Here is a 26,407-nt window from a genome sequence, read left to right as displayed (position 1 = left end):
TTAAGTTATCAACTGATAGCTTATGAGCATTTTCAGCATAAAACTGTATTATAGGTCAGAGGTGAGAGGTCAATGAGTCATTTCTATTTTGGTGCTTCCACGTTGGCCTGATCCACGCGTTTGTTTACACGTCGGGTCTCCCCGAATAAAAAGGCGTGCACACGATGACATCAACATAATTCAGTTTTCCAGAGACCAAGGAAGCCTCGCAAGCCGTTGTATACGTTTCTAACGAGTGGTAGGTGTTATTACGCGGCGCGCTACAAGACAAGACCGCCCCCTCCCCATCATCGCTCCCCGATGTCTGTGGCTGAGACCGTATCTTTTTGGCCCCATATCATCATGCAGCCTGACAGCGGCGAAGCATCATCCGTGCCGTCCCTTCAGGACGTGATAGAGGTCTACAACAGGGTGTGCACAGCAGTGTGGGACGCAGGGTCTCACAGATCACAAGAATATTTTAGGCAACCAAAAGAACGTCAAGCAGAAAACATGGAAGGAAAACAAGAACAGGACGACAGCTGTGAACGGGACCATTTAGAATTAGACGACTTGCCGGTGAGTTGGTTTTCGTTGTCCTGTTTTTTCTACACTTGTTGTCTCCCCTTTTTCAGCTTGATTGATAAACAAAATTTAATTCATTTCATTTTAATTGAAATATTATGTAATAATTTCTACCTGACTGGAAGGATCTAGCGTTACTCTAGTCTCTACTCTAGTCTCTACTCTACTCTATATTCATAACGTCATATAACGCAGGAGAATTTATACACTTATGCTTGGACGCTTGACGACCATACTGACCAAATCCTGACCAAATCCTGTTATATTTTGTCAGTTTTGTGATGACCTTCCATGTAAAGTCAAGTTCTGCCGGGTACCCCAACTGCCCAAGACTGCCACATAAAAAAGTGCTTTCTGAAGAATGTCTTGCACCCCTGGATATCTAAGGCGTGTCTATACACCTCAGGGATTACTGATGCCGTATTAGTAGATCTTGGGGTTCCTGGCATAGTTATGAATATGAAATTTGATCTTTGACTGGTGTCTTGACTTTTGACTTTAAACTACATTGTCCATTGACTCAATGTTACTTTTTGATTTAAAGGAGCCGGTGAAGTTACACATCTTGTCCTTCCTGGATGTGAAGTCTGTCTGTCGACTGGCCACAGCCAGTCAGGACTGGAGAATTCTGGGTAACGACAACATCCTCTGGAGAAAAATGTTGGAAAGAGACGGACCTTCCTGGTCAGCCATTGGTCACAGGGGAGGAACGGACTTGGGTAAAGACAACCATAAATGGAGGTAACTGATTACACATTGTCTTTGTGTTATGTTCATATTTTGTCGTCTTTATGAAAGCCTTGTATCATAGTATGTACAAAGTGTGTCAAAATGCAAATTGCAGGTGAAAACTGAACTGAACTGAAAATCTGGTGGAATGATACATTGGGAATCTAGGATTCTAATGGTTTATGCAACTACATGTATATGGAAAGGTATGATGTTTCTGCGCAGCTATTGAGGTCTTACAAAAGTCCAATATTTCTGTGTATAGAAGTGCATGTTGATTCATGCATAGATGGCCACTGTGACAGTAATCTTGTCTACTTTGTGGGTTAACAAATCTCGTTTTGATGAAGAATTTTTCTTCCATTTTGAAAAGGTATCTCCAGTGCTGTCCTGAGGCACAGGGCCACAAGGAAGCTTCTTCCATCGGATCCCAGCTCAGGGGTTACCTGAGGTCACTGCTGCCGAAGACCTTGCCGATGGTAGCCATGTTTGGGCCTGGTCTGAACACCAGCACTTCTCAGATAGTCCGAGCGATCATCGATGGAAAGGAGGGAGTTTTCAAAACCAACATGCAAACTACGATGTGGCAGACAAAGCTCCCCAGGAGAGGTGAATATCTACATTAGTAAACACATTAGAGTTAGTGAATTAGTGGTGCTGAATACTTCAATGTAACATCACTGTCTACATCTACACTTGTCTGGTGCTTTGGACTCTTACTAACCACAAGGTTGTGAGTTCGATTCCCAGCCTGACTTTGGTGTCAACGTTCCGTTTGATGTTAGAGGTTATAGTTTTAGACCTGCTCAGAAAGTAAAGACAGGTATGAGTAAACCTGTGGATATGCCATATTGAATAACAATATGTTGCCCTCTGTTGTGTTTCAGGAGGGGGAGGAGGTCTTGCCATCAAGTTCAGAAACAAGCAGGATTTCTTCCTCATCACTCTGTACTCAGGGACAAGGTATGTTACTCAATATGATGAATCATTTCCATGATATAGAGGGTAATGTTGACAGGACCAACTACGAATGATTTCTGCACTCTTGACACAGTAATTGATGTGGTTTCTACTACATAGCAAAACTCAATTTGCTAGAGAATTTCATGATCCTATTCTCAGATTGGAACTTGACTCTTGCCCTACATTTATAAAAGATAAATCAAGCAACTAGATAAATTATTTAAAGAGTCAGAGATGTTTTAGATACTATCAACTATCTTTCATGAGAATGACAGTGGATGCTGTCTGGAATGCATTCTAAGTCTCTGATGAAAGATATAGTGGATGCTACCTGAAATTTCTGACTCTAAAGAGAATCTATCCAGTTGCTTTTAGTTACTTTGTAGTATGCAATGTTCCACCTTCATCAACAGCCCTTTCTTTGCTTGTATTTTTCTGGTAGTTGTTACCAACACCATTTGTTGGTGTATACAAAAGTCCACAGTAGAAAGTTGTATGGTTCCAGTGCTAGTAACTGTACATAAACACTAACGTTACATGTTATCTGTTTTCACAGAAGTGAACGTGAAGGCCAGTCTTCAGCAAACAAACTCCTAGTTCCTAAGACGCCGACCTCAGCTGATGCTGAACCAGAGTACGAGCTGAAACGCACCTTCCGCCGGCTGTGTTCCGAGGTCGCAGGCTTTATATTTGTGGTGGACGCATCGCAAGGGGCAGACCATGGTGAGCACATGAAACATAGAACTATGAGTTCAAATTGTGTTTTCACTTTGAATGTTATGAGGGGTGGAATGCTAAGAATAAAACTTTAAACTTGACATTTTCATAACATAGCTAAACTGTCATGTACACTTGTTATTGAGAAGAGTACTAGTAGGGGGGCTTGTGTGCTTGACTGCAAGTCCAAGCTGTGGTAAGGCCACCTTGCACTACCAAAAATAAAAAAGCATCACAATTTTTCCTCAATCTGAGTTTCGACCTTTTCAGCTTTTCATGTGAAATATAGGACTTGCAGGACCTTATTAGGTACAGATTGTATTTCTCTTGGAACAATCAGTGTAAGATGTTAGAAGTTTAGTTCAGGAAGCAAAAAAGTATGCTACAGAAATATATGATACATTTGTCGATAACAAGTTATAGCTTGGAAGGTTATGACAGCTCTTTCTGACATGTTTCCTTCAATCCGTATATGCTTTAATTATAACACCACTAACTCTTTTGTCACTGTTTTTCTTCTTCTACAGTTGAGTCAGGTTTAGCAGAGTTGCAGGCCATGACTGACCAGCGCTGGACCCCCGACACCACCCCAGTCCTGGTGCTGTCCTGTGTCCCGGGGGAAGGGGAGACTAGACTACCCTGCATCAGGGTTATGGAGGCCCTACAGCTGGGAAGCATGTCCAGACCTTGGCAGGTAAACACATACAGGCCACTTGTGCCGACCTCTTGTCAAACCTTTAATGTGTATGGTAGTAGTACATGTCTGTATATAAAAGGGTAACACCCCTATGTTCCAACAACCCTATGTTCTGACAACACTATGTCCAGACAACCCTATGTTCTAACAACCCCAAACTCTAGGGGGACTGGAACGTAGGGGTGTTGGAACATAGGGCTCTCCCCATATAGAAGTGAGGGGGGTACAGATTTCAGACACAGGAGTCGGACCTTTGCTTAGTTAGATCCCAATTTTGTTGATTGGTGGGTGTGTTCAAACAAACGTCTCTCGTTAGTCTATGGTTGAATAAAGAAAAGCCTTTGCATGTGTCAACAGTCAATTCTTCAGGTACAGTCAAAAGGGCCCAAGAAGACCACTAAAGGGACGAATAAAATCTAGTCTATATCTGTGGACAGGTGGTCAATATAGACAGGATTCTTAATGTTTGTGTCAATGGGAAAAAATTATCAAGGACCACCAAAAAGTCACATTGGCCAGGTGTTCCTTATGCAGAGGTGGTCACTTGTACAGGTTTGACTGTATGTTGCTGTATGTACAACACTATTCATGACATTGTGATTGTCCTTGTAGGTTCAGAACGCTGTGGCAGGAAGTCTGCAGGATGTAGATACCGGGGTGGACTGGCTCATGAACAATATCCAGGGGAAGTGATGTCACATGTCCACAGGATGTGCTCCAAAACTCTACTGTAATTCTTGATTTGTTTACAGTAACTTAAGTTTACCTACTTTAATGGCCACTAGACAACCACTAAAATTTCATCATTAAAAATATTTGATTAATTATCTCTCACTCCGAAGACACAAGCTTAAAAACACTCCAAAAGTGTCAAGATTTACTGAGAAATATCAAGCATTTACAATCCAGGCGTCAACTGTAAATGAAAAAGACAAATCCCTTAAGTTGACTTGACCAATTTATTTCCTTTTGTTTGCTTGATCGACTTGACTAGAATATCTATGAACAATAGAAAGATCAATATACAAATGGTTCAGTGTTCTTGGGACCATGCAATCGTTAAATTGTTCTGGCTATCTTTTTGTACTGTTGTTTTTATCTTATGTACAAGGCAACAATGTTCTATATATTCTTACTACTGTATATGATTTTGAAAACTTAAAGATGAAATCGTATGCCCAAACTTGTTTTTTAAATACGGTTGACAAAACTTTACAAGTCTATATTACTTTGATAACAGAACTAGAGATATTAATGTCAGAAATCTACAAAATGTACTTCTGATTACAATGAATGTAACAGAAAGTTGTCGTAAGTATTCCATTGTTACATCAGGTAACTTGTCATTTTGTGTAACTATCCTTCTCATGTAAATATACTGTATATAGATAACAATGTTATTTTGACAAAGATTGTCTCTATACTGACTGTATAATTTTGTACATTGTATGTCACATATTACGACAATTGCTATTTATAATAAATGGTACTGTGCTCTCTTGCAGTAGCAAAGAGTACTAATACTGTGGTTTCCAACTTACAGTCCTTCAGGTTTTTTTTTGCTGCATGCAAAGTATGTGACATTATCATAGAGATTGGAATGAGGTTTCCAGCTTGTCACTTTCACGGCTGACAAGTACAAGTTTCTATGCCTCTGCTAATTGTTGCATGTCGGACTTTTTCAAAAGCTTTAATTTCTAATTTTCATAAAAAAAGAACAGTTAGTGATGTGAAGAAATAACATTAGCAGAATGAAACAGCTAAATAAAATTTTCTCCTGACCCTCGGTCAGCTTGTAAGATATATATTATTACTACACAAAACTCAAATTCAGACCAACTCTTATACATATATATCCTATCAGCATATATAACTTAAGGCTTATATATAACAACCTAGCTAATGATGATATACTGTGGTCTATTTACAGTGTTTAACCTCAAGCTAAGTAATACCCCCTTACCACTGACCAAAACTGTCATTTCAATGAAGGAGTGTATTTTTAAGTCTTGCATGTTTTGTTGTCTTTAAAATCATACTTTTACTTAATAGGTCATATACATGTCCAATTTATATCCCTCAACGGTCTACATTCAGAAGAAAGGGGGTCCAACTCTAAATAACAAGGCAGCTCTTAAGGCACGCTCTACCAAGGCAGCACAGTGTATTCTTCCTTTACTAGGATTGACAACTTGGAGTAATAGGTATGTGTAACTTGGAAGGACTGCCTGTCAATTGCCTTCACTATCAGGATATATGTCTGTCCCACTGTCTTATCACTTCCTCCAAAGACTTAGGCGCATACTGTAAATGCAGAAATGTTCGCGGTGGTTTTATGTTTGCGGTTTTCACAATAAACTCTTCAGCACCAACTTAAAACTTTTTGCCCACCTATGACTGTAGCGCTACTATTGTTTCAAACGCGAACCTTAAACCACCACGAACATTCCATTTTCTCCCTATCGTGACATAAAAACCACACGAAAATAGATACAAAAGTCCTTATTGGAAAATAAAGTTAAGATTTGTACCCAGAACTGTTATACATGTATTGCCATGTCTATGAAATCATTGTAAACGCGAATGGGAGAGTAGTCTTCTATGTAACCTGTCCACTTCTGCAGTGCTCAGTGGGTGTACATTTGTTGCATGTATTCTTATTTCACGACTAACTCAACAAAGTGTCAGTCTGGTCAAAACTCTTGATCCAGTTTCTTGAAGGTGGTGTCGTTTATGTGTTGTCTGCCGGTACCAAATGGATCGTCTTCTACAGATCCTCTAGTTTGTCTATATCGGCGTACTCGAATTGTTCATGTATCTCCATATTCATGTACGGCTGTGAGGAGCAACAGATATACGATGTAAAACAAGCAACAGCAATATTGGAAGTATGAATGTATGCTCGTGATGAGAGACAGAATACCAAAATATTAATATTAAGGAAAACTCTCCTACTTTTTCATCTGTAATCTATGAAGCTCATAACACTAATAGATTACAACATTAACTTAGTTACTCCAAATCACTTTCATCAAGCAAACTCCCAACTATACTATCAACAGATAGACGATGTAAAGCAAGCAATAGCGATCTTGGAAATATGAATGTAATACTATGCTCGTAATGAGAGACAGAATACCAAAATGTTAATGTTAAGAAAAACTATTAGAAGCTCAAAACACTCATAGAATACTCCAAATCACTTTCATAAAGCGAATTCCATAATAGTCCCCACTATATTGTGTCTATCATGTACCTGGCCAATGAAATGAAGAACTGTCAGTTTGTTATTTTTTTCGAAGCTGTATAAAATAAGCCTAGTAGATACTTATTAGACAAACCCAAAACAACACTGTCTATTAAGGTAGCTCACGTGTTCCTACTGTACCTTCCTGGCTTGTAACATCTTGTTGAGGGCCACGCAGATCTGAGCGAAGGGCGGACGGTCGTACGGGCGGTCACGCCAACACTGCCTCATCAGTTGGTACCTGGAACAAGCAGAGAACACATAAAACATACAGTGAGGTAGGAGAGTCATGTTGAACATTTTTGTAATACAGTACTACAGCAAGGCAAATATACAAATGTAACAGGTTCCTTTGTCAGCACTGGACAAACAGTACGGAAGTGGTCGTCAGCACAGGAGCTCCAGTACTGAGACTTTCAGTATTCCTGTGCTGACAGCTTCAGTACTGGGACTGTGACCCTCCTGTCAGGACTGGAAACCGAGTGTTGAGACTACAGAAATCTATCTCTTAGTTGTCTTCCTGTAACTACCTATTGTTTGCACATAACACGTTACATTTGTATATTTGCTAACGTTACAGCAAGGGGCCAGTCCACTGGTGATGGTGTGTGTCCAGCTTTACTCTCTCTGATAGGTGCGAGTGCTAAACATAGCCTCCGTTGCAGACTCCTTCCGGCTGTTTTTTTTCTTCAAATTACAATTTTATTATTACATTTTTTTCTTATTCAGCTTTTGCTTATTGCTGGCCAGGAAACGATAAGAAAAAAATATAATAGTAAATAAGAAAATGGTAACTTGAAAAAGAAAACAGCCGGAAGGAGTCTGCAACGGAGGCTATGCTAAACAGAAGATTGCCTTCCTTATATTCTGATGTCAAGACTCAAGAGTGACCATAAAACGACAGCGAAGTACTCAGCTGTGGTGGAAATTTAACATTCTTTGCCAAACAGGTTTTTTAAGAGACAGGAGTATTCATTGGTGAGAGAATTAAGCGTTGTGTGAACGTACAGGTCATCATCACAGTTGAGGGGTTGTTCCATCCGGTAACCCTGGGGCAGTCTCTCGAACAACTCTTTGCACGTCATGCCGCAGTACGGGGTTCCACCTGGATAGAGATGTACATTTTGTATTGTCACGAGTAGTAACTATTACATCACTAGACAGGTACATGTTATGAATCTTATGATAGAAGTTGCTGTCGGAAAACACACCTTGCAAGATTTTTATCAAACCCAGCAGACAAAACAAAGGGACATAGTTAGCCTAGTATAAAGTCGAATATCTATTAAGAAATTCCTTTGCAAACATGAATAAAAGGAAAGTGTTCACGAGGTTCAGTTTCAAAATGTTGTCATCACTTACCTAACGTTATGATCTCCCACAGCAGAATTCCATAGGACCACCTGTTGATGATACAAGACAGTTCAGTGTCTGGTGATTATCATACCCGCCAAGCTCTTATACATTCCATGACAGCCATATATATTTCAACAATGAAAAGGAAACCATCAAATGTGAAAGGACTAATGCAGAGTGTGTGTTAACAAGCGGTACATCATGTCAGAATCAGTGGAACTAAAACTCACACATCGCTCTTGGTGGTGTAAACACTATAAGTGAGAGACTCCACCGCCATCCATCTCACTGGCAAGCGGCCCTGGAACAAGGAACAAAATGTAATTTGTATAGCAGCAAACTTACGTACTAAGAATAACTTTGTAAAAACTATAGTCTGAATAAAATTCTATAAGGTGTACATGTATACACACCCTTTCTCTTCAATTTTGGATGAATTTCTGAATCATAATTACAGTGTTTCAAACTTGCTTTGTATTCAAATTACATAGTGCATTGATCATATGTACAGTTCTGTTCGAGAAGTTTTTGAATGTTTGTGTGTCGGTTGTTTTATACCATGGTGGCCCTGGAACAAGGAACAAAACAGGTAACGTTATAACAGATAACAAACTGGGTGATGTAACTATGCCTGTGAATGTGATAGTTCCCTAAAATTGTTGAACGATTCTAGGTCGTTTTTTTACCATAGTTGTCTTGACGTAGACATTTTCTTCACGGGACTTGCAATGTATTCAAATTGCTTCGTACTGCATTGTGCTTTAACCTTATGTATGATTCTATTTAAAACGTTTTTGAACGTTTGTATCGGTTTTCTACCATGGTGGCCCTGGAACAAGGAACGAAACAGGTATAACAGATAACAAACTGGGATATGCCTGTGAATGTGATAATTCCAAAAGTTGTGAAACAATTGTAGGTCGTTTTTTTTACCATGGTGGTCTTGACGTAGACGTTTTCCCCGCGGGACAGGCCAAAGTCCGACACCTTGGCGACCATGTGATCTCCCACCAGGACGTTCCTTGCAGCCAGGTCACGGTGGATGCACTGGAACAGCAGAGATGGAACAAACGATGATATACACCAACTTTAAAAATATACGATGTCTGAAATACATTCTACCAAGAATGTTGATAAAGCTGCCTATAGTAAAAACTTTAAAAGTTTTTAAAGGTACAAAATCGCAAAAATTCAAACAAAGAAGGAAAATACATGTTAAGCAACATCATATACATGATAGATCGTTTCGGGGCAAAAATTAGTCGTTTTTTGCTTGGTCAAAAAGGTGAACCATTTGTAATGTTGTGAATCTGTTCGTTTATCTATTAACGACCCTTGTAGCCCCTAGTGGCACATAGGGCAACAAATTCCCCTTACGTCCCTTCCGAACGACGGGTGTAACCCCAACTAACATGTTTGGTTTGAATCAGGTTTCTCCCAGTTAGCAACTAATTGCAACCATCATCTCAACTGTGAGGCTGCTACCAGCAGTTGAGCTATAGGGACACCCACATTGTTAATCTTTATTGCAGAATACATCCTTACCCCCTTCTCGCTGAGGAACTTCATCCCCCTCGCCACGTCTATAGCCATCTGTAGCAGCTGTTCACACGACAGCGCGCACGCCAGGTTGGTCTTCTGCGCGTAGTCCGGGTCCGTGTCCAGCGTTCGGCTGGACCGCAGCACTTCTAGAAGGCTTCCATAGGGGGCGTACTCGGTGGCAACCAGGAGCTGATCTGTGGATCACAATGGACGTACAAAATACACTTTAATCAATAGACTGTTGCCATACAGAAAGGAAATTTTGAGAGCTAAGAGAGCTTGCAGAAAGCAGGAGAGAGTGGAAGTCAATGCAGAAAGACTGAATGCAGCTGCAGGACGTTTCAACGACTGCAGATACAGAAAACAGGGAATGATGATGATGATGTTGCCATACATTGTACCATATCCGATTGTCAAGCAATCAAGTTTATTCAATCTTAAAGAATACACGTTTAAAAGAAAAACACATCGTTACAGACTTTAGAAAGGCCCGCATACTTCTTTTACAACAACATAGAAATGGAAACATTATAAACATTACTTGTTGGTTGCAATTATAACAGATTTATCCATACCTCCTACATGGCAAGCTCCTATCAGGTTGATCACGTTTGGATGCGGTCCTATCTTACACATGATGTCAAGCTCTCCGATGAAATCTTTCCGATCGTTGTCAGTTGCGCCCTCTGTTGGCAAAGAAAATGAAGATTCAGTCTAAACATTCGGATGTACCTGTCCTTGGTGCTGAATATACAATCCGTTGTGTCTAGAATGGATAATTTGGGCCTAATGGCTTTGTAGTTAGGGTGTTGAACACGAGGGTGTTCATATCCCAAGCAGGTCTCAATGTTGTGCCCTTGGGAAAGGCAGTTAACAATAATTTCCTCGCTTGACTCAATGAGTACTCAGCAGCGGCCACAGATGTCTGATGGAACGTAAAGCAGGAGGTTTGAAAACAACCACGCCTTGAGGATATTAAAGAGACTTATCGAAAAGAGTAGGGATGCTTCCCAGTGTGAGTGGATCAACGCTATCAGTTTTAGCCTCTTTTGTAGGCCTTCTATTTTTGGGAGCGCTGCTTTGTAATACGATTTTTCCAGCTAATAACCCTGGCCCCGATATGTTGGAAATCGCCAATCAGCGCTCCCCCCCAGAAATAAACGCCGTCGCCGCCCACAAGGCCTGCATAGGAGGCTAATCGGTCTGGTCTTACGCAGCTTGTACGTACAGAACAAAACTGGTAAGACATTTTACTACTCTCCAAGCAGAGGAGTGGTTCCGGCTGTTTTTTGACGTGTTTTTAGGCGTTTTTGTCGGGCTTTCTACTTTGTCATGTTCTTTTTTCTCTCTTTGAACCAAACCAAGTGGTTTAGAGAGAGAAAAAAATGACAAAGTAACATTTTACTGGTTATGCAAGGAAACAACATTTTCTGACCTTTGAGTACTTTGATGGCGGCCTTGACCCGCCGGTCACCCTTCCTGATGGTAGCCTTCATGACTTGTCCGAAGTTCCCCTCGCCTAAAATCTGTCCTTCCAACATGAGGTCCTCACATGGTATGACCCAGTAGTCTTGTTTCACCTCCGTGGCCGAGTCCACGTTTGTGAAATAACTCCCCTTCGGCAGCTAGGAAGATTGGAAAGGATGGAAAAGGTCTCATAAGCAGCAAATTTATGAAAGTTCTGAACGATATTGACCTTGATTACGTTGATGAAGACATACAGGTAATAAGATACGCCCAAAATAGTTACTCAGGTAACTGGATAAGATTTTTCAAAAATCTAATCTACTAGTAGTTTCTTGAGTAACTTTTCTTGCACCTATTGACCTTGCACGTCAGTAAATACAAAAACAAACACAAAAAGACAACAAGAGCCTGATACAATTGGCTGAACATCGTTGTGATAAGCTCAAAGTGGGCACCCCTAACGACTTAACATTACTGTGTGAGTGTGGCCATGAGTCATCCTGGCTATCAATCACAACGTCATTGGACTCGAGCAAAATGCTTCCAATTCCCCAAGTATCCCATTACACCACTTCCGCCTCACATGCGACCACTATGCAATATTGACATCACTGCGTATCCACAACAAATCAAATTAATAAATAGATAAATAAATAAATAAATAGAAACAAAAATGAACTGATTACAATACCTACGTCTTCACGGATGTGAAAACAAAACTTTCCAAAAAACTTTACCATTCTCATCTCCACGTTCTGGGAGACCCTCCTCCTCTTCCTGCGTCTTCGGTACGAGACCATGAGCACCAGGACAGCCACGGTGGTCAGGAGGAAGGCCACGGCCAACACGAAGAATATCACCGTGGACGTGTGTGCAGCTGCCCCGGTCTGGGACTCACCCGAAGGCTTCGGCGTGGACGGTGAGCTGTGATCTTCTTGTATTAAGAAAACATTGGGTATGGAATGGTGCTATCTTTCAACTTAAAGATTTATGAGTTTTTGTGTAAAAGGAAATTAACCCAAGCAATATTAGGGCCCAAAAATCGGATTTTGAAAGTGAATCTATTTAGTCATTTCTCTATACATGATTCTGAGTTCAAACAACACTATCAGAATGTGTAGGGACGTCCATTATGCAAAAAAAAAAAAAAACGACGTCGTTGTGATGTGAGAACTCACTGAAACAGGGTTTTTGTAGGCTCGCGAAACTAAGGGAATCATTGTACGGCACGTTTTTGCGCGGTTTTAAAATGCTGAAAGTCTGAAGTTAGTACGCAAATTTGCTAAAAAGTGTTAGTAAACGTCACTAGTGCACTACCATAAAGACTTCAGCATCTTTTTTTATTTCCATATTTTGGGCCCTAATATGGCCTTTGGCTGCCTTTAGCAACTGCGATATTTCAAGTGAAGTTGGGTAGTTGAAGACGTATTGATATATGTAATGTTGTTTATATCCCGTTAGATTTCAACAACAACAAAAGCAAAACAAACAGGTAAACCTACCCAGTAACGGAGGAGTGCTGAACGTCAAGACGGCTTCATTCCCCTTCCCCTTCTGGTTTCGGGCGGCCACCTTCAAAAGGTATGACGTGTTCGGGATGAGATTCTCCAGCTCAAACCTGCTCTGGGTCTTATCATACACAACCCGCTCTCGCTCGCTGGCGTCCTTAGGAGCTGGGAACGAGAGTGTATTAAAGGAACATTGCATTTAGCATTACCTCACGGTGACGTATTCTATATGAAGACATGTCGACGGATTGTATAAAAGGAACTATCAACAGGGTAGATATATACATAATGTTTGAAGGTAACGCTTAACAAGGTGTCCATCACTTTAACAATTCAATCTTAACGCAAAGCACAAGGCAACGTAAGACATTTTATTATGTAACGCAAAACACGTCTAAAAAGTCGATTTCCGTATTGGCGCTTTAGGCCTTCGTAGTTACGAGCGCTGCCAGTGCCCTGGCCAGTACCTGACTTCATCACGTACCTAGAGGTCTGTATCTAATGATGAGAAAGTCGATGTAATACCCGTCCTGCACGGACCACGTGACGGCAGCCGTGGTGGCGGTCAGAGGGGTTACCGCTACGTCATCAGGGGCCGGGGGGCGACCTGTCAATCACAATTGATCATAGGACGTCATGTAGAGACGTGAATCTTTCAAAGCAATGAGCACAAAATCGGATAACTGTGTCGCACTCTCCTGAACACTATTCTTTAAAACCATTCTAATAAGAATGAACATTCAAAGTATTCGTTTCAAAAGTTAGCTAAACGTCATTCCCACACTACATGGTGTAAAGGTTAGCGCCTATCTCTATTTCTATAGCCCTTGGGCAACACATATGTGCAAGCACTACAGCAGATCGCAAGTCCACTGGTCGTGGTGTGTATTCAACTTCCATAAGCAAATTCTTTCCGTCAATGCTGAATGTTAACAAGTTACGAAACCAAACGAACTTATCATTATAAGTTCAGCTATTTTAGGCAAGCTTTGCATTCGTGGTAGCAGTTATCTCTAGGAGTAGTGCGGCCATCTTACTTAGCTGGAACGTTCTTGCGGACAGCTTGGCTGAGAGGGGTCCAAAGTTTGTGGTCTTTGCCGCCACTCTCACGACGTAAACCGTATCAGGTCTGAGCCCCTCTATTCTCATGCTCTGTACGCTGCTAGTGAGGACACGGAGTTCCCACATGGCTTCAGATCTGCAAGAGTAATATAGAAACGTTTATGAAGGTCTAACCAGGTAAATAACATATAAAGACAATTCAATCTCTACAAATGGATAAAATTCGGAGACTTTACATCCATCACTGTACTCTTCTTCAGCGTCACTAAAAGCTAGCTGATATAGAAACACTTCGTTTTGGGACAAAAAGTGAAAAGCCTTCGGTCTTGTGCCTTAATAAGGAACAAACAGTATGGCTCATTAACCTGTTGTTTTATTTCAGAACTTCAGATGTTTAATTTCTACATATTTCATTGCGGTATTTTGCAACTAGAACTGTCACAATACACATGTATAAGATTAGATAAAGGTTTTATTCAAGTATATGATAGAATTACTAGCTTGTTATTCATCCTATTCAAGCTCCTAACCCTGTTCCTAGTATAGTAGTATCTGTTGCTTCCCTCAGCAGAATGTTTCCGGGAAGTGGAGCAAAGATAGAATAGGATGGATTACTAGCTACATGGTGTAGATGAATAAAAACCTTTATAAAATCAAGGCAAACGAATTGCTACTTATGATGTATAAACATGATGCAGTTATTATGGCTGTCTAGTTAAACAAGTTGCAATATTTTGGCTCGACTAGGAAGCATGAAATAATAAAGATGGATCCTGCGCCCTGACCTTGTCGGATCGTCGGTGTAGATGACCTTGTACTCGGTAATCTTCGTGGATCCTCGGTACTCAGCCCGAGTAGGCGGCAGCCATGACACCTCCACGGCGATGGGAGAGATCGGGCGAACTTGGACGTCTGACGGGGGGAACATGGGCCCTGTGTGATAAAAAGGGACAAGACGTGAAAGAAGTTAAAGAAAGTAAAGGTGATCTCAAACCAGTCTAGCTCAATAAATTCAATGAACAGTTGAGCTACTCTTCCACTGGTCGTAACAGAGAAGACAGACGCAATGTACAAGTTGAACAGTTTCATTGTACCAGGGAAATTCCGCTAGCCCTTGCTCTCTTTGACAAGGACAGTGATCAGTGTACCAGCATCTACGTATATAAGCTAATTTGCCTGTATACAAGCGGTGATTTAGTTCCAGCTCAAACGCGTTCTGTATTTAGTCAATACATGAAATTTAGGTTTGAACTGGTCGCGAGCATCTCCTTGGTGCTGAAAGGGTATCCACAATCGGATATTTCCTCTTATCTATTCAGGTTTACCACATTTATATATTCAGATTTACCTCTCATTTACAAAGTGGCGTTTTATCTATCACTAGGGTTCTCCTAAACTTGTAAATATGTATACATCCTGAAGCAGGTTGTAGAATTTTATATAAATTAGATTTTTGTAAGGAAGTCTCAAACTTACTCTCCCTGAGCGTTACGTTGGACACGTATGTGCTGAACTCTCCCGGACCTCCCTGTGTGGACGCTCGTACCTACGCAAACATCACCATGAACATGAAAGTGACTACAGTCATTATCTCCGTGTACGGATGTTTTATTTTCGGTGTGTATGTTCGTGTGTCTATTCGTGGTTTCGACGTAATCTGATTACAGTAGAGTGGCAGGAGGTGAAGGGGAAAATGGTGTCACCACAGTGGTGGTCGAATTTGATGTCAAATTCGTCCCCATCAGGCTGGTTTCCACATGCTAGGGACGTTTGAAACACTGAAAGGAAGTTAGGTCAAAGGTCCAAGAAAGGTCCCAGATTAGGTTGTCTCGATTCCTGTCTTCAATTTTCCGCTATATGTAGGTCTATTACCTTATGAGAGCTATAGTGGAAAATGCATTAGATAAAATCATCGAGAAATTCACAATAATGAATAAAACAAGAAGTTTAAAGAAACTAACAAATGTTGGTAGCTGTTCCAATTTAGTATTGCATATTTGAAAAAAAATGCAATACTACATTGGTACAAAGTGAGCTAGCTGAAATATGACGTACCCGAAAGACGTATGTCGTCACTTCCTTTAGCCCGGTGATGACGTGTCCATTTTTGTTGCCGTCCACCACAACCTCGTCCTCATCCAGGAGTATCCGCTGTACTTCACAGTAGCTGATGGTGTAGTTCTGGATGACACCATTCGACAGGGAGGGGGGTAACCACCTGACTTCTACCGCAGTTGGAGGGAGCAGAATTGCTTCGACTTGTCTGGGCGCAGAGGGTTCTGGCAGTTCCAAAATGGACATCCACATTTTCAATAAAATGACATATTTCACACATACATGTATGATTGAAGATATTAGCCTGAGTGCCATCCTATTACTACCGGGTCTCCTACACTCGATATAATTTTTTTCAGGATAGCGAACGCAAGAGACCCTGGTAGTAATCTAGAATGGCACCCAGAATATGGTGTTTTTAAATGGCTACAGTAAAAGACAGATAGATTTGTGTTATATCTTGAGAACAGAGAAACGGTGTTATGTTTTTTCTTACTGAACAGTAACTGTAACAATGTGGCTGTATCGTCTAATGCCATGGCCAGGCCCGCCGACAAATCAAGCAACGGCACTGATCACATGAAATCCATGATTCCTGCTGCGTTAGCACTGAGCGGCCGTCAGCCAATCAGATACTCCCCCTACTGTTGTTAGAGGGAAAGTTACCAGCCAATCACGTCGCTGCCTTCAGTTGACTGGTAACGATTGGACTGTAAAGCCGGCGTCACAATTCATGCGAGCGTCGGCCGAATTTATAGATCGCCCGAAGCTCGCCGAATCTCAAAATCGCCCGAGCGTCGACCGTATGTTCCAATGAAAATCTCGGGTGACGTCCGTTGAACACTAAAGACTAAAACTCCCCCATGAGATGGTACCATCTCTTGGACATGGACGAAGTCAGAATAGACTAACCTGGTAAAAGGCCAATATTTGGATCAACTGTGATTTCTAAAAATAGCCCGAAGCCCGTGTAATCGACAGGACGTCGGTACTTCGACCGAAAATGCACATTTGAAGCTCGCCAACACGTCGGCCGAGCTGAATTTCTTATTTGTGACGGGGGCTTTAAAAAAATGTTACTTACTTCCCTGTTTGGTCTCCCCCAGGACGGGTGTGCTTAAGTTGCCGGGCCCGGCGGCGCTGTAGGCCCGCACGGCCACCTGGTACACCGTGAACGGTGTCAGTCTGGGGGACAACAGGAGAAACCGCGTCATAAGGTACAGCTACAAAATGTAAAGTTCAGTGCACCAACATACCCGAGATCTAGCCTCCTACGCAGACTTCTTGGAACGGTGGCGTGTATTTGGGATGGTGTGGGCGCGCCGAGGGATTTATGTCGCCGAGGGATTTATGTCGCCGAGGGAGGAAACTTGTTGGAGAGGCGTGTAAAAAATCACGTATCAGCTCTTCCTCCAAAAAATAAAGAAGCTCTGCGAAAGAGGCTAGCCGAGATCCAAGTCAATCATATTTCCTTCGGTAATTGTACATGACTCTTAAAAAGGCAAGTTCAAGTCATTGACGGTACGAGTAAATTCCCAATATTTGTAACGGTAATCCGTATATAGCGCGAATATAATATTCAGCTGACAAAAGAATGACATTAACGGATGAATTTTTGACGATCTTTTTGTCTTTATAAATCAATATGTACAAAGTTACAAAAACAAAGGCAAAGAAAATCGTGCAATTCAATGTTCTAATATCAACTACAACATATCAACATATCTAATTGATAACCATAAGCTATTCGTGGTTGGTTTTCCTGGTACAGTACATGCAGTTTCTACTACTCACGTGATCAGATAAGACAAAAGAACAGTAAGTCGTATTTACCCTGACCTCTCAAACTTGTACACGCTCCCGGAAGTGTTGACTACCTTTTCCAAACCGTTGGCATTGTCCGAGGAAGTGCGCTGCCGGAAATGGACCTCATAACTGATGATGGCGATATCCTGCTCCGCGACGGGCTCGTCCCAGGCGAAAATAAGCGAGTTTGCTGTACGTTTGATGACGCGGACATTGCGAGGTCTTCCAGGTAAGACTGTGGAAGAAGAAAAGGACAAAAACTGGCTGATGAGGACCGAATGTATAGCCTGGAGTCCAGGCCTGTTAGCTTTGGCCCAATGTCCCGGACTGGACTGTTGAACGTTTTGGCGGCTAGCGGACGTTAGGAGCTGGCCAAAGCTAACAAGGTTTGACTCCAGGCTAGACCGAATGATTTGGGTACAAGGCGCATTAATAGAACCGCCACGTTGTTTACTAAGATACGCCTTCACTGAGGTGTCGCCAAAAAACAAACTCACGCTTACCATCGCACCCCGTGCTGAAGGTGGCGGTGGGTCCAGGCGGTCCGTTGCCCCCCTCTCCCGGCGGCGGCTCAGCACCAAGCCCGCCTTGGACTGAAAATGTCTCCGCCCCAGAAGCGTCGCCAAAAAAAACCCCTCAAACTTACCATCGCAGCCCGTGCTGAAGGTAGCGGTGGGTCCAGGCGGCCCGTCGCCTACTCTCCAAGCAGAGGTCGAATGGGCAGATCGTCACCGTTTTATCATATGCCTTTTTTTGTAGCTAGCCCATTCTAGCTACAAAAAAAAAGGCATATGACTAGAAAGGCAACATTTGCGAGCAAATACAGCATGTTTAGCCATACTCCTCGCCATGCAAAAAATGGACTCTCCCAAAATAACAATGGACCATTCTAAAATACTTGCACTAAAAAAATGAATCACCCCAGTCCAAAATTGAGTCTTCCAGTAGCACCTCAACACAATATGGACCAGTCCACAACCATATCCACTAATTGATTAACAAATACACTTCTGCTAAAAAATGGACTTTTTCATAATCATTCCAGCTCAAAATTGAAAAATAATTAAAGAATCCTCCCCTTGCAAGAATGGGATATTCCGTGCCATTTCCATGTAAACCAGTCGAAAAATATCCGCTGAAAATTACACTCTTGCGCATAATCAACCCAGTTCAAAATTGAATTAAAAAAGATCAACCCCAGGGAAGAATGAAGTTTTCCATAGTATACATATGAAGATTTGACAGGAGACGAAGGAAATGACCAAAAACAACATATTTGAGTCAATTCAAAGTCACCGAGAGGGTTTTAGTATAATATTTGTAATATGTTTGAACTATTTTGATTAAAAGAATGTCTAAGTCACAATAGTTCTAAAGTGTTCAAACAATTAGCATTGAAACTTATAACATGTTTGAACTTATTTCACATACGTTGGAAACATTTCGAACGTAACTACACAAAAATCTCTTTATTTAGAACAGTTTCAAACCATCTATCCAAATGTTTCAATGTTCGAACAATTTGTAACAAAAGATTTTCACAATTGCCCTCATAAACGAAGGTGCTAAGTCCTCCTGTGTGTTTCTGCCTATTTTCGGTGGCCGCGCTAGACCACCAGCGGATTTGTTTTGACGGAGCGTCACCCGCGCGCGACGATGTACACTGTTCGGCACCGCTAATATCCGGCATTTTCCCGCTCCAAAACACTCCACAAGACCCACGTTTTTAGTGTTTTGCCTCTTGTGCAACACGATTCGATTTGCATTACTAACGGGACGAAAATGATAGAAAAAATTCACCCCGTCCCGGCGTCCGTCCCAAGGATGTGTCCGTCCCAAAAACATGAACGACATGAAAATATATTTTCTTACAGATTCAATCACGAAAATCAACAGCATGGGATTCCAAATTTTCGCAACGGCCGACCATTTATCATGGCTGAACTTCCTTCCAAGGCGTGCGATAGATAAACATTCCCGGCACATAATAGTCACTAGTACCAGACTAACGCAAGCTCATGATGATAATAGGGAGAAAGTTTGTCAGTGAAGTTTGGCCACCAGAGGGTACATTCATTTAACGTTACAAGCTAGCGCAAAGGGGCGAATCATTGACCTTACCGGGGACTGACTCTACTGGCCTAATCATTCCTTTTTTGCCGAATTCTACGATCCATACGCCCGTACGTAGGACATGTAGGAAGGCCTGGTGGTGGACGCTACACATCACGGGAGACGCGTGTTGACAGGAGTGTCACGCCAGTCTGAGGAGAAACGATCTCCCGTGTTGTGTTGAAGAATTTGGAGTTTGAAAATATCTGGAATAACTAATGCTAGAATAAACATTCACAAAATCATTGATTTAACTTGTTTTCTGTTATAAAATTTCCTAAACTGCAATTTAACCACTGAGTTTAAGGGAACATGGTGTTTTCCCGATAATCACGTTAAATGTTTATGTCCGGTCTTTCCTCCTCGTAAGCAAACTTCCAGCTTGGCCAGGTGCAAGGCACTCGGGGTCAACGACCTGTAGGTCATATGTAGTATTGAAAGTGACAGAAGTGGCAAATATTGTCAAGAAAGCCCAAAATAAATCGTTTTGAATATATGTATGCCAAAAATGGGAATGTAGTCCTTTAAATATTTGTTCAAGCCACATATACAGCAAATTTCAGGTCATTCGGTTGAAATACCAGGGCGCAGGAGGCCAAGATATGCTAAAAATAGCTTAAAAACCTCGATAAAATCACTTTCAAGGTCAATATCAAAACAAGGAAAAGAACGCACATTGTTTTTTGCCTACATTACCTCTGTACCAAATTTCAGGTCATTTGGTCAAAAAATGACAGAGATGAATCGATTTGAAGATTTGACAGGAGAAGAAGAAGAAGAAGAAGAAGAAGAAGAAGAAACATGAGAGAAAACAATATGTTTAGCCATACTTATGGCTAAACATAATAAAACGGTGACGATCTGCCCATTCGACCTCTGCTTGGAGAGTACCGTCGCCCCGTTGCCCCGGGGCGGCTCAGCATCAAGAGCGCCGCGGACTTAAAATGTCTCCGCCTTTGAGGCGTCGCCAAAAAAAACCCTGAAACTTACCATCGCAGCCCGTGCTGAAGGTGGCGGTGGGTCCGGGCGGCCCGTTGCCCCCCTCTCCCGGGCGGCTCAGCATCAGACGCGCCTCGTAGCTGGTGCAGGGCTGGAGGCCCGGGATCGTGACGCTGGGAAGGTGCATGCCGAGTATGGGGTTCCACCCCGTCGTGCCCACCTCCTGATGACATATGGTAAAGGTAAAAGGTAAAGCAGTCATCCTCAATTGTGGTGAAGCATAATGCTTTTTCAAGTTACAAGTAGCTAGTGGTAGTGCAGTGCGGCTTCGCCACGGCTCGCGTTTTTGGCCAAGCACTCCGGGTCACCCTTACTCTTCTCGATAAGTGTGTTAGGCTCTTTTACATGCAAAGGTTCGACGCTTGAGGCTTACGCCCGAAGCTCCTTCATACACGGGGCTGGCGGCTTAACGTCACCATCCGAAATGACGAATTCAATCTCTTACAACATGTATGAGCAGAGTCGACCCTAGGAAGTTGCAGGACATAAATGCGTTCAACAGGAGGTAGAAGCAACTATGTTGCCTGGTTGATGATTTGGCTTAGATGTACACATTTTCAATAACTAACGTTAGAGATAGAACAAAAGTGTTACGTTGATAAAGGTTAGACATCCAGGTAATAAGATACGCCAAAAGTAGTCACTCAAGAAACTGGACAAATTTTGAAACAGTCAGACGTTTCAGACAGCATCCGCTATCTTTCCTTAGTCACTGACGAAAGATAGCGGATACTGTCTGAAACGTCTGACTGTTTCAAAATTTTATCCAGTTGCTTGAGTAACTATTTTTGGCGTATAAGAGTTAGTGTTACCTTATAGATGAGTGTCTGTGACTTGATCGGCCCGTCCCCCATGAAGGGATGCGCGTTGAGTCGCACGGTCAGGCTGGTGCGGCCGCGCCCGTCCAGGACTGGGGGGTTCTTCGGGCTAGGCGGGGCTACGGGGGCGAGGATGGATCCAAAAACCAACGTTATACATGACGAAAACAACTCGACGTTCTGAGGGGGGGGGGGGGTATAGCGCTAGGGACCATCAGCGTTAACGACCCAAAAGGTTTCAAAGGTACAGCTTGTGGGTCGTAAAACAGGAGCGACACATTGCGAACAAATGACATTATTGCAGCGAGGATACATAGAAACCGATTATGATTTGGCAATACATTATACTAGTCGTTCAAATTTCTCACAAATGTGTACATATGCTTAATCAACAATAAAGAAAGCATTTTTCTTTCCTATTTCAAGACTAGATATGGAGAACCACCTATTACTGCATTATTGCCTTCGCCTAGAAGGTTATGTTTTCGTCTGCGTGCATGTGTGTATGTGTCTGTAAACACGATAACTCGAGAATGTCTTAATGGATTGTCTTCATACTTAATAGGTGGCTAGGTCTTTGAAAACCCTCAAGATGATCAGATTTTGGGCCCCCTATTGGCTTGCTATGGTACTGCAGCAGAACTTCCATGTTTGATATCTAGTTCTACTTACTTTTGACGGTGAGGTTGGCGGCTTTCATCCCGCTGCCCACCTTGGCAGACACCATGCACAGGTAGAGGCCCTCATGCGACTTCTTCACTCTCTGCACTCTAAAGAATACCGTGGTGACCGACAGGTCCTTGTGGACTTGAATCACCGGACGTGGGTCATGCGCTGTGGGGTCACAGAGGATTTAAGGATTAGGAAAGAGCGCAAATAGAAAGGGTCGTCGCCAGCATCATTCAATCTTGTCAGAAAGACAATATGTTATAAACACGTATAAAAAAGTAGAAGATCACTTTGATAGCCTCCATAGCAGGCTCCCTGGGCCTGTTTTTGGCTCATTGTCATTATACACTTTTTGCTAATGACTTCTTTTTGTACTGGGTCGGTCGTTTGTGCAGCCTATGGGCCTATTGGTTTCGGGCTGGCCGCACAAACGACCAATAAAAAAAGAAGTCATCAGCAAAAGTGTATCATAACCCCCCCCCCCCCCCCCGGGCCCCCCCGTGTACACTAAATGTCGGGCAGTAACTTTCTAGCGAGGTCCAATCATATGGCTGCTCGCAGGTCACCGAACGTCACCGACAATTAGCCAATGACGGTCGAGTTTTGGGTTGTTAACACCCCTGGTCTTATGTAAATGTCATCAACTCAAACCAAGCGCATTTGAGTTGTTATGCCCACTTCTTCCGTACGTATACATCTAGATCTAAATCTATCAGTTTGTAAAGTTAACTTTCACCACCAAAACGCGAAGAGACTGAAGAGATGAAGTTTTACAGCTTCAATGGCGCTGCACTAGCGCTAATGGAGCGGTCATTGCGGGAGGGAATAGATCCCGACGAGGGTGAAATTCTTCGAGTCGACCCAACATTCCCCACCAAAAGCAAGCTCTCAAAGACGGGTAGCGTACAGAAATGGAGGGAAATCAAGTACAATCTAAGTCCTGGGTCAGGATTTTGTGGCACATTGTGAGGCCCCAAATCACCGAATGCCGGCGAGAGAAGACATTTAACGGATTTTCCGGCAAAGTCACCTAAGAACGAATCCAGAGTGAACCATTCTTTCATATCTTTGCCGACAAAGGTCACAGAACATACTAGTAGTTTGGAATTGAAGAAGTGTGAAATGTGGATGTTATTTGGACGCTCAAGACTAACACATATGTTGAAATTGTAAAATGTAAAAAGCATGGCAAATATCGTGCGTAGTTCATGTTACAATAAGAACAAGTCGGCTTTGAGGTTGTATGAATAAGATCGTGAAGTTTGTTCAGTCGTACGTATGACCGTGCCTAATCAATTTGACACGGCATTTTGGGATGAGCCAGCCGTAGGCATATGGCGTTCTTCAAAAGAGCCGATAAACCCGCTTTTGTTTATTATCGTTAAGTATTACCTAAAAAAGTATGCATCTAGTTTTGTTTTTCCTTCGGCATTGTATACTTGCCTTTGTTTGAATCTTTACAGGCGCAGACTATGGTCAGCCAAACACGATAGCGACATTACTTCCCTGCATTTTCTGATGACAATAAATGTTAAGTTTTGTATGTCACATTGTTTCCGTACATGATATTTAAAGAAAATGCCTGATACGAAGTGCTACAGCTTAGAACTTTAACCATGCTAAAGATACCAAAATGCTCTCTCCGAAGCGTGGCGTTATGGCTATACTGCATTATCAAATATAAGGCGTTGTGTAGTCAGGTCGTGTCGATGTCTAAAACTTGTTCAGTGCGTAGTTCTGCTCTACATAAGCAGGATTAAAAGTCATGTGCTGCAAGTCACACGAAAAGTTACTTCGTAATGTATTGCCGCTATTAACAATGAACCAGAAATTGACGGACAAAGGGTGTGAAATATTCCTTCTTGCCCATCGCGTGCCAGTAGATTGGCGTTAATTGGCTACTTTACATTTGAAAGGACCGTCTCTGTTGGCCGTCATTGGCTAATTGTCGGTGACGTTCGGTGACCTGCTAACAGCCATTTGATTGGACCTCGCTAGAAATTTACTGCCTGTCGTTAAGTGTTGGGCCCCCCCCCCCCCCAAAAAAAAGGCCCAGAGAACCTGGTATGGAGGCTAACGATAACTTAAATTTGAAAGATCATATCTCCGTTGACACTTCATCAATGTCATCATTTTAAGGTTTATTTATTATCATACCATACTTGTTATGATCATACATTTGTGACACAAATACCAGGGCTGTATCGGTGAGTGTTTCGACCAACCTTGCCTTGATTATATGTACGTTCTTTTTTTATGTGAAGCATAGAAGAGCATGTTTATTGTCCTCCAAAATGATAGCTCGTTTGTAATGGTCGCGCTTTTGTGCGATCAGCACATGTAATATCGGAAGTGAGGTGTCGAACGCAACTAGTACTCTTCAAAGGAAAGCAAATACGTTCATGAATACTTTTACAAATATTTTTGCAAAAGATGGTAACATACCGGGAGGTATGGCTGCCCCGTCCGGCAGTTGAAGCGACATGTCCTGCACGCCAGGCTGATTGTTAAGAGCGCCCCTGGCGGAACATCTGAAGATGGCATCCTTGTTCTGGTTGACCTCCACGTTTCCGAACTTGGTGATGGTCGGAATATCCCCCGCCGTAAGCGGCTTGAACTTCCCCGGCCAGTATTCCTCGATAACGATGGCGTCTAGGGAAATAGAAGAACTTTATTGCACGACAATTGTACATGGTACAAAGTATGGCAAGAATTCGTAAACATAACACAAAGTAGAAGTATAGAATAAAACTTAACATCCTAATGTACAATAAGGGCTAGCATACGTTTTCGATATAGCGTTATAAACGAGTTGGTTTAATCATTAGTTTCGGTGTTTTTTTCTAATGCGAAAGCAGTCGTTTAGATATTTACCTATGTTCGCATTGTGGGGATTGTTAACGTTGCATTTAAATATGTACTCAAAACGGTCTGTAGCATTGAGACTCTTAAAACATGTACTTGTTTCGAGAAGTGTGAATAGCTTTTGACGTAAAACATCATATCTAATAACGACTATGTCATTTGAAACCAGTCGTCTTGACAATAATTCATGATCTCCTCGAGGCAGATCTAACGATGGCAAAGACCGTATCCAACGGGCAAAAGGCGTTTTTATAGCCACCCAAGGTTACTTCCTTACTTGTATGTACATTGTAGAATGTACCAGCCATTTAGGATTGTTACGAATTATTTTTGCCTCGTTTTGAATAGACTAGTTTTTAAGTAATCGAAAATACTTCTTACCAAAACTTGCCACATTTTGCACCTTGCATACTAAGTAATTGTTGTCCAGTTAATAATTTCATTAATTCATGGTGTTTGTGGAGTCTCCTGGGGTTGTGCAACTGGACCTTGCATACTGTATATCGTGAAACATTCGCGGTGGTTTTATGTTCGCGGTTTTCGCGATGTTCTGTCCTACATTAGGTCATTACGGTTGTTTCAACCGTGAACTTGCAACATTATAAATACCTCCTTACCGCAAAATTTAGGCCCTGTGAATCTAAATCGGTTGACAGTATTTCCGTTTAAAAAATCAAACCAACCCCACTCTTCAAGTTGCTATTTTCTCAGCCATTGAAATCCCTGCTATCATGATAGAAAAGGTACAGACCACAATCACATCAAAGTGTATACACATAGTAGAAGAAACAGTCAGGGCCATTCCTAAAGATAACGAATCGGCGAAGACAAAGAGCTCCCTTGGCAATCAGTTATTGTAACTAAAGGGACTACCCTATTAAAAGATTCATAGGTAAATAAAGACTTTGTATCATTTTGTAAAAACAGATGAAGATTTTCCGCAGAAAGTTGGGCTGCAATCCTAAACTAAAGAGAAAGTTTCTCAAGAAATATAATGTATATTAAGTTTTAAAAGTATGCTAAAGTAGATGTAAAGCTAGACAGACGACCGACAAACGTTGCTAACATGTCCAGCCCCGCTATGTCTTCCTCCGGCTGGTCTAAAATTACCCTGGGAGAGGATGTTGGGCAACAGGAGCAGGAAGAAGGCTAGATTCTCTTTTAACCTACAGTCAACCTTCATTAACCGTTAAATACTCAAAAAAGGTAGGTCCCGGTTATACTAGATTAA

General features: G+C 42.0%; 2 protein-coding genes across 2 annotated transcripts; one reads left to right on the top strand and one right to left on the bottom strand.

Moving 5' to 3' along the window:
- Positions 1–80: 80 nt before the first annotated feature.
- Positions 81–5,191, top strand: LOC136444904 (F-box only protein 4-like). Its single transcript, XM_066442665.1, has 7 exons — positions 81–558; positions 1,109–1,305; positions 1,667–1,902; positions 2,181–2,256; positions 2,813–2,979; positions 3,501–3,667; positions 4,283–5,191. Exons 1-7 carry the CDS (start codon positions 301–303, stop codon positions 4,361–4,363), a joined length of 1,182 nt encoding a protein of 393 aa, XP_066298762.1. The 5' UTR covers positions 81–300; the 3' UTR covers positions 4,364–5,191.
- Positions 4,611–25,484, bottom strand: LOC136445154 (angiopoietin-1 receptor-like). Its single transcript, XM_066443023.1, has 23 exons — positions 25,478–25,484; positions 24,757–24,963; positions 22,315–22,476; positions 21,637–21,761; positions 20,816–20,987; positions 17,741–17,948; positions 16,992–17,092; positions 15,908–16,131; positions 15,329–15,398; positions 14,638–14,785; positions 13,828–13,988; positions 13,275–13,397; positions 12,785–12,955; positions 12,020–12,216; positions 11,251–11,440; positions 10,391–10,501; positions 9,819–10,009; positions 9,207–9,320; positions 8,504–8,574; positions 8,280–8,320; positions 7,926–8,022; positions 7,059–7,158; positions 4,611–6,506 (listed from the first exon to the last, which is right to left on the bottom strand). The coding sequence occupies exons 1-23, from the start codon at positions 25,482–25,484 to the stop codon at positions 6,438–6,440; spliced, it is 3,060 nt and encodes a 1,019-aa protein (XP_066299120.1). The 3' UTR covers positions 4,611–6,437.
- Between the last annotated feature and the right edge of the window lie 923 nt (positions 25,485–26,407).

The sequence above is a fragment of the Branchiostoma lanceolatum genome, chromosome 11 (genome assembly GCF_035083965.1).
Source record: "Branchiostoma lanceolatum isolate klBraLanc5 chromosome 11, klBraLanc5.hap2, whole genome shotgun sequence".
In the NCBI taxonomy this organism is placed as follows: domain Eukaryota; kingdom Metazoa; phylum Chordata; class Leptocardii; order Amphioxiformes; family Branchiostomatidae; genus Branchiostoma; species Branchiostoma lanceolatum.
The sequence above is the reverse complement of the archived record's forward strand: the minus strand, read 5'-3'. Positions and strand labels throughout refer to the sequence as shown.

What these genes read in the sequence shown, in the direction of transcription:
- LOC136445154 (XM_066443023.1), bottom strand. An exon ending in AGTTCCTCAGCGAGAAGGGG is followed by an intron (nt 9,321 to 9,818) that starts GTAAGGATGTAT and finishes CTGCTGTTCCAG; the next exon opens with TGCATCCACCGTGACCTGGC. An exon ending in TCTACGTCAAGACCACCATG is followed by an intron (nt 8,575 to 9,206) that starts GTAAAAAAAACG and finishes TCCTTGTTCCAG; the next exon opens with GGCCGCTTGCCAGTGAGATG.
- LOC136444904 (XM_066442665.1), top strand. Translation starts at nt 301, where the DNA reads ATGTCTGTGGCTGAGACCGTATCTTTTTGGCCCCATATCATCATGCAG. An exon ending in TAGAATTAGACGACTTGCCG is followed by an intron (nt 559 to 1,108) that starts GTGAGTTGGTTT and finishes TTTGATTTAAAG; the next exon opens with GAGCCGGTGAAGTTACACAT. An exon ending in AAAGACAACCATAAATGGAG is followed by an intron (nt 1,306 to 1,666) that starts GTAACTGATTAC and finishes CATTTTGAAAAG; the next exon opens with GTATCTCCAGTGCTGTCCTG.